This window comes from Mus pahari, chromosome 1 (assembly GCF_900095145.1).
Source record: "Mus pahari chromosome 1, PAHARI_EIJ_v1.1, whole genome shotgun sequence".
In the NCBI taxonomy this organism is placed as follows: Eukaryota; Metazoa; Chordata; class Mammalia; order Rodentia; family Muridae; genus Mus; species Mus pahari.
The window spans coordinates 125,746,612-125,754,870 of record NC_034590.1 but is presented as its reverse complement, the minus strand read 5'-3'; the positions used below and the strand labels follow the sequence as shown (position 1 = coordinate 125,754,870).

Sequence of the window (8,259 nt, the reverse complement as noted above, 5' to 3'; positions counted from 1 at the left end):
CAAAGACTAAAGATGGGGCTGGGGACTTTTCCATGTTACTTAAACAGAGTTCGGTTATTAAACTTCGAGCCTTGACCAGTAAGAAATTGCCTTGGCTTCAATTTCCTTTCACAGCCTATTCCCTTTTAGCATATTCCTGCCCTTCAGAACGAACCTAGACTGGAGTGTTTCCGCAGGTGGGAACAATCACTTACTATGGGGTTGCAAACCCCTGCAGCTTCTTCAGCCCTTATCCTAACTCCTCCATTGGGGTCCCTGTGCTCAGTCTGTAGGTTGGCTGTAAGCATCTGCGTCTTGGTTATGCTCAGGCACAGCCTCTCAGGAGACATCCACACCAGGCTCTTGCCAGCAAGCACTTCTTGTCATCAGCATTAGTAACTGGGTATGACGGCTGCATATGGATGGATCCCCAGGTTGGGCAGTCTCTGGTTGGAATTTACTTCAGTCTCTGTTCAACTCTTTTTCCCTGCATTTCCTTTAGACAGGATCAATTCTGGGTTAAATTTTTGAGAATTGTGGGTGGCCCCATCCCTCAACTGGGGCCATCTCTAACCTCTGGATATGGTCTCTACAGGTTCTCTCTCCCCTTTGTTGGGTATTTTGGCTAAAGTACTTCCTGTTGTATCCTGGCATCTGGGACTTCTAGTGGCTACCCCCAGTTACCCTCCCCCACTACTACATACCTTCTTTCAAGTTCCTGAGCCTTTGTATTTCTCCCTCATCTCCTCCCATATATGTCCTGGCTCTCCCCCACTCATAGATCCCTCTCTCCCTCTACTTCCTAGAGATTATTCTCTTCCCCCTACTGAGTAGTACTGTAGCCTCCACACTTTTGTGTGATCTTCTTTCTTCTTGGGCTTCATATGTTCTGTTAATTGTATCTTGGGATTCTGAGCTTATTTTTGGCTAACACCCACTTATCAGTGAGTAGATGCCATGTGTGTGTTCTTTTGTGACTGGGCTAGCTGAATCAGGATGATATTTTCTAGTTTCATCCATTTGCTCTGAATTTAACAATATCATGGTTTTTCCATTGTGTAAATGTACCACATTTTCTGTATTCATTCTTCTGTTGAGGGGCATATAGGTCATTGCCACCTTCTGCTTATTATAAATAAGGCTGCTATGAACATAGAGGAGCATGTGTCCTTGTTATATGTTGGAGCATCTTTTGGGTATATTCCCAGGAGTGGTATAGCTGGGTCCTCAGGTAGTACTATATACAATTTTCTGAGGAACTACCAGACTGATTTCCAGAGTGGTTGTAACAGCTTGCAATCCCACCAGCGACGGAAGACTGTTCCTTTTTCTCAACATCCTCACCAGCATCTGCTGTCACCTGCGTTTTTTATGTTAACCATTCTGACTAATATGAGGTGGAATCTCAGGACTGGTTTGATTTACATTTTCCTAATGATGAAGGATGTTGAACATTTCTTTAAGTGCTTCTCAGCCATTTGAGATTCCTTTATTGAGAATTCTCTGTTTAGCTCTGTACCCCATTTTTAATAGGGTTATTTTATTCACTTTCTTCTTTTCATGTCTCCCTATTGCTCATGTTTAAATTTATGTAACTTATTTCTGATGCTATTAATTTTATATTTGTATAGCTAATCTGCTTCATATCAAGGTCCATAATTCATCTTTTTAGAATGTCACAAATATTCTTTCAATTATACTTTGGTGAGGTTTCACCATCAAGGCTTTGAATATAATGATGTAGACAGAGATTATATGTAGATTTTGCAAAGGTCACACTTAGACATTACAAAGAAGAAAACATATAAGTGAAACAAAAAGGAAGAGTAGGCATAATTAACAACATTTCAGAAAGCATGAAAGTTAAATGCATGAGCTTCTCCAAGGGCAGATTCCCAGGAAGAAGAGAATCACAGTGTGGTAATAGTAACATAGATAGAAGGCACTACTTTAAGTGGGTTGCTCAGAAAGTCCTAATAGGGAATACTCTGTGAGCTGAGAGGTGCTACCTAGAGGATAGGTAGATATACAGTGAAGACAGAAGCAGCAAGAAGGCAAAAATTCCTTGGTATTTCAAATATTTCCCCAAAAGACAATGTATCTAAAATTAATGGAAAAAAAATGCTTTACCTTTTCAATCCATGATGATGTTCAATCCATATCCATATTGGTTCACAGAACATACCTGATTGTGTAGGGAAGCTGTGCTCACACTTATTTTCATTTTATTTAGGTTTCCTGATAATCTCTCAGTTTCTTGAAAATTAATCATAATGAGTTCACAATATGTAATTAAGCACATTTTACAGCAACTTTCTAAGGTGGGTTTGTCTGAGCTTAATAGCCTGAAATGTATTCTAGTAAGTGAATATAAGGAAGAACAGCAGCTAATTATGTTGCTACTGTTTTTAAATAATTAATCAATGGTGAGTATGCTTGACCATTTAAAACCTGTTCACAACTTCTGATATCAAAAGAGATTGAATTAAATTGTCTATAAGTACCAAAAAATATAAATCACAAATGGTTAAAGCTCTGAGGTGACTGCCACTTGAGTAATTGAATGAAAAATTACTGATACAAGGAAAAAGATGGTCATAATGAGAAGATGGAACCTCTTTTAGGTTGTTAAGAATACATTTTATTGGGGACATTTAAACACATCCAACAAAAATATGTGAGATGAACATAAATTGAAAAATTGTCATTCTAGCAAGGCAAATTAATACCCATATCACAGTTACTCTGTGGTGGTAAATCTCCACTCAAATATGCCCCAGCAATGAAAACACAACTCAATTAATAGGAATACATGCTGTGAGCCTAGACTGGACATATTAACTGCTATGGAAAAAAAAGCAGGAGGAAATTGAAGAGGGAGAGGACACAGAGGAGGAGGAAGAAAAAATAAAAGTGGAGCAGAAACATGTGGTCTGGAGAAACCACAAGTTCTAAGGCATCTCACAGATGTGGAAGATGATAGTGTAGCAGTAGATCTGCCCAGTCTAGGCTCACAGCATGTATTTGGGTGGAGATTTACAGCAACATTACTCTGCCCCAGTCTGTGGTGAGCACAGCCAAAATCTACTTTTTAGATAGCAAAATCCCCAAATTGTACAATTTTATTAATTATATTATTAAGCATGTGAAGGGCCATAATTAAATTGTGGCAATTTACTAATTATTTCTATAGCCTCAACCTTTCTTAGGAATACCAAAAGTTTCAGATACAACACATGCAAAACACCAAGCTCATGCCCCCCCCCCCATTTGTTTTTTGAAAAGCATAGATTGATCCCAAGGTCTCCAGAATTTACTTCTCAACTTTCTGTATTTCAATCATTCAATAAGTTAACACCCTTCCTCATATCCATGGATAATGTCTTATAATTCACTTATATAGACCAAAAATATTTTGGTCCAAATGGATCCCATGTCCAGACCATAATTATCACTAATGTTCAGTCTTTCAAATACACAGTTCAAAATTGCTTGCTGATAGTGCAACGATAGGAAGTTTTAATAAATCATTCCTCTCAAATGGGTTTTTCTTGTGTAGGAAGAGTAATTAAAAATGCAAACCTGCTAGTCCTATCTCTTTATTCAAAATTCTGCTGTGATTTTTTTACATCTCTATTAAAACAAACAAAAAACAAACAAACAAACAAAAAATGACTTTTTCTCTATTATTACCTCATTTTTATTTCAGATACTAAGGTAATACCAAAGTACGGTTTTTATTCTGAGTAGTATTTGTACAAATCTGTGCTTTACAATTCAATCCCTTGCTAAAAAACAACATTTAACTGAATTACTTATATTGTAAAAACAAAATCTGTTAAACAACCTCCCAAATTAGTGGTTTTAAAACCTGATACTCTGGTAACCAATGGATTTTATGGGCATCTCTTGGGGTTCTCTTCACAATATAGGGGGGAAATCCTTCAAATATCAAGTTTGTGCACAATCTTTCCTTTCAGTTGAGGTGGCAATATAAACGCTTTCTCTAAACTAAAGAATCCCAGCTTCATGCAGTTTCTACTATGTTATGTAACTTTCACTAGGGTCTTCATGCTGTGGAGTTTGTGGCTTCACAACCTACCATTAGACACTCTCATAAACAACTCAGCCCATTTGCTGTAACATGAAGAACAATAGGGAGACACAAGAGTGAAGGGATGCTTGAACACATGTGTAACATTGCCTATATGTAGTCAAGCATATGAATTTTACTACTTCACAGCTTTAAATAACGTTATATTTTCCACTTATATCAGTCGCCTTATGAATTGGAGATAAAAATCGTCTAGACCTCCTAAATGATCTGTTAGGGTAAAAATGTGTCAAACCATATAAGCTATCAACAGGTAATAGTTAAAAAATATAAATATTCATTATCACCATCATCACTATTGTTATTAGCACCTCAGCATAACCACAATTATCACTTTCACCATAATTGCCATTAGTTACAATGACACCCTACAGTATGTAATCGCAACTACCACCACCAGCATCAGTATTATGCATTATGATTTATCAAAAAACTCATCATTTCCTCCTCCTTTCTTTCTTTACCTTTCTCCTTATTCGCCTCCCCCTCCCCCTCCTCCTCCCCTTCCCCCCCTTCCTCTTCTGTGCTATGTGCCAAATACACCTAGCTGGGTTAAGTATAAGTTAAAGTAGGTTAAACAATAAAAAAGGATATATGAAGTTGGGGGTAGTCTTGGGGACATAAAGCAAGTTTGTGCTTTTGGGTTTATCATATTTTACTATATATAATCTGAAATTCTCAAAATGAATTAAAAGTAAAAAAAATACAGATTAATGATGAAGTAATTTTTACTTTAGCAATACAGAAGCATGCTTAAAATATTTAAATTTTATGACTAGTTTCAAACCACAAAAAACATACATACACATGAAATTATATATATATGCAATATATATATATTGCATGTATATGCAATGAAAATTATTGAAAAAGAGGCCATCACTTTGAAAGAGAGTGGAGGTAGAATATGGGAGAGATTAAATAAATGAAATATAAGGGAGAAATATATTTAAAATATAATTTCAAAACACAACAGAAAAATGTATTAAATTTGAAAGTCTGTGATAAATCTGACAATTATAGATCTTATTTTTGGATGAAAATAAAAATAAAAGCTGAAAACAAAACTGGTAAAGTCAAAATGAGAGGCAGATCTTCATTGACAGTTGCATATTTTGACCCATCATCTTCAGTAAATATTAACCTAGGTAGACTAGCTATGTAAAACATTGTAGATTAAAACTATAATATTACCTAAAAGTTATAGCTTGTATTTATATTCCCAGTCCTTGGGAGGCTAAAACAGAAAGAAAGATAGTAAGTTTAAAGAAAACCTGAGCTGCATGTCATTAAAATCTAAACCCAAATGAAATCAAAATCCAAAACATATACTATTACCTAACTAAAATTATGGCATTCCTTATGATTTATAGAGTGAGTATTTTTAAATTTATATAGACCACCCAATCAATTGGACATTGCTACATATCAATCTACATATTAATGCTACAAACTTTAAACCTTTCTCAAAATGCAGTACCTTAAAATTAACACCAGTTTTCTATTTCTATTTAAATTATATATACAGCTCCACATAGAAGGCAAAGAAAGAAGAATCACTTTGATTTACTTGTCTGTACAATATGGGATTTCACTGGACACTGTTAGCCTCTTAGATCTAGCAGCAAACTATATCTCTTTACTATGAAGAAAATATACTGTTTAGTACTTACTATTTTTATTTATCTGAAAATATTGGCCACATTGTATTTTTCTATGGAAAAATTCTTATATTATTATAAAAGAAAATATTTTTGAAGAGTAATAGAAAAGATATATGTTAATAATCATGTATACTATATGCTGTCCTGTGATATTCCTACTTCTTGAACACTGTTAGCACTTAATGGTAACACTAATAATACTAAACATTCTAAAACAAATGTAAACTGGAATCACATTTCTTCAGAAAAATTATTTAAAAATCATTTTATTAGAAAATATAATTTTATTTTTACATATGACACTATAATTCAAATCTTGAGCCATTCTCTTTGTTGCCAATCCTCAATGTCCCTCTCTACACAGCTTATTTCTCAAAGACCAACCTCCTTAGAAGTTAGAATCACACAGATACCAGGAACTCTTGCATTTAATTTGGTTTCCCAGTACAGGACTGAGCAAGAGATGCCAGGAAGGTTATGGTACTTCCATCCCAGGATTCTTCTCATGCAGTCTTATTGGTTAAAAAATTCTATATTTCAATCAAAAATATCATTCTGTGAATAAAATCCATTCTAAGTCCCATTCTCCTTGGTTTCCGTAACACTGTACCTCTTCTTACTTGTAGGTGTCTTGGTGATAATGGCCTTTGCAATTAATAATATTTAAATGCTTCTACATTTCCTGGATCGCAAGGGCAACAATCTTGTTATTTCATCATTTTTATATAAAATGTACGGAATAAACTCTTTTTTTCCTATGCCTAGTTGTATAAAGCCATATACTTGTCACTTAACATTATTTTCTGCACATGTATTTGTGTATGTTTTCATATAACTGTAATCACCCAGTTTAAAAGTAGCATAGAGAAAAGAATGTCACCAAATATATGTAAACATTTAGGTACTTAATGTTTATTGTTATTGTAAACATAACTTTAAAAACAGCAGAGACAATATGTTTTTTAGTAGCACAGTAGTTTGCTTTGGCTAGGACTAAACCTTATTATGTAGGAGTTTTCCTATTTTGTAATTTTTTGGGAGAAACAGTTTCTGGTAAGAACCTTCTCTATGGCCCCTTTCATTTCGTTGTTCCTCAGAGTGTAGATGAGAGGGTTGAGGAATGGGGTTCCCAGTGTGTACACCAGGGAGATGAACTGATCTTTCTTGGGGTGGTAGCTAGAGTTCGGGCGCAGGTACATGAAGGCACAGCAGCCATACTGCAACAATACCACAGTGAGGTGGGAAGAACAGGTGTTGAAGGCCCTGTGACGGCCAGCTGCTGAATGGAGTTTGAGCACAGCAGCCACAATCAAGGCATAGGTGGTGGCAATGAAAAAGAAAGGCACAGCAATGGCCAATGCGGCTGCCACTAGCACAGAGAGCTCATGGATATGACTTGTGGCACACACGAGACGCATCACTGGTGGCACATCACAAAAGAAATGTTCTATTCCTCTGTCCTGACAGAATGGTAGACAGAAGATGAAGACCACAAGCTGTAAGGACAGGAACAAGCCAATGACCACCGAAGCCAAAACCAAGCGAACACAAAATGTTACAGTCATGATGAGAGGGTACTGTAAAGGATGACAGATGGCAACATATCTGTCATAAGCCATGGAAGCCAGGAGGAAGCAATCAGCACTACCAAGTCCAATGAAGAAGACCATCTGAGTGGCACAGCTCAGCAGAGTAATGGTCTTCTCTGACTGCAGGGTGTTTACCAGGATGTGTGGTACCACCACTGCAGTGTAACATAGCTCTATCCCTGATAGGCTGCCCAGGAAATAGTACATGGGTGTATGTAGACGTGTTTCTGTGTGGATGGAGACCACGATGAGGATATTCCCAGAGATGATCAATGCATAAGCCAGGCTTATTCCAAGGAAGCAGAGCATACGAAGTTCTATGTGGTTAGGATAGGCAAGGAACACAAACTCCATCAACACTGAGTGGTTCTCCCAGGTCATTGAAACCACAAATATTATCCTTATATTAAAAAAAAATCATGTTATATTGCTGATATACTGATTGCATAACCAATGGTAATATTTCATTAACCAAATATGAATATGTAAAAGAAACAAAGACTGAAGCTTTTAGGTTTTTAAATTTTTAATTTTTTTTTATTTTTATTAAATATTTTCTTTATTTACATTTCAAATGTTAGCCTCTTTTCTATCTTCCCCTCCGAAAACCCCTTATTCCCTCCCCTCTCACCCTGCTCACCAACCCATCCACTCCTGCTTCCTGGTTCTGGTATTTGGCCATTAATGGGAGGAAAGACCCTTGGTCCTGTGAAGGTGTTCTATTTTTATGAAATTTGTTCACATGTAAATATACATGTTAATTTCTACCTACACTTTGGTAGCAAAAACAATTACTCAAAAGTATCAGAGGAAATGGGTGGATACAGTAAGGTGTTTTCAGAAGGCATGCAACAATGAAATTCTCTCAGTAACTTATTTGTACACATCACAGAATTTCCAGTCAAAAATCATC

The 8,259-nt window shown here is 36.1% G+C and overlaps 1 protein-coding gene across 1 annotated transcript; it reads right to left on the bottom strand.

Annotated features, from left to right (window-relative positions):
* Positions 1-6,776: 6,776 nt before the first annotated feature.
* LOC110313110 (olfactory receptor 10W1-like) lies at positions 6,777-7,727 on the bottom strand. The gene has a single exon (XM_021187145.1). It carries the CDS (start codon positions 7,725-7,727, stop codon positions 6,777-6,779), a length of 951 nt encoding a protein of 316 aa, XP_021042804.1.
* Between the last annotated feature and the right edge of the window lie 532 nt (positions 7,728-8,259).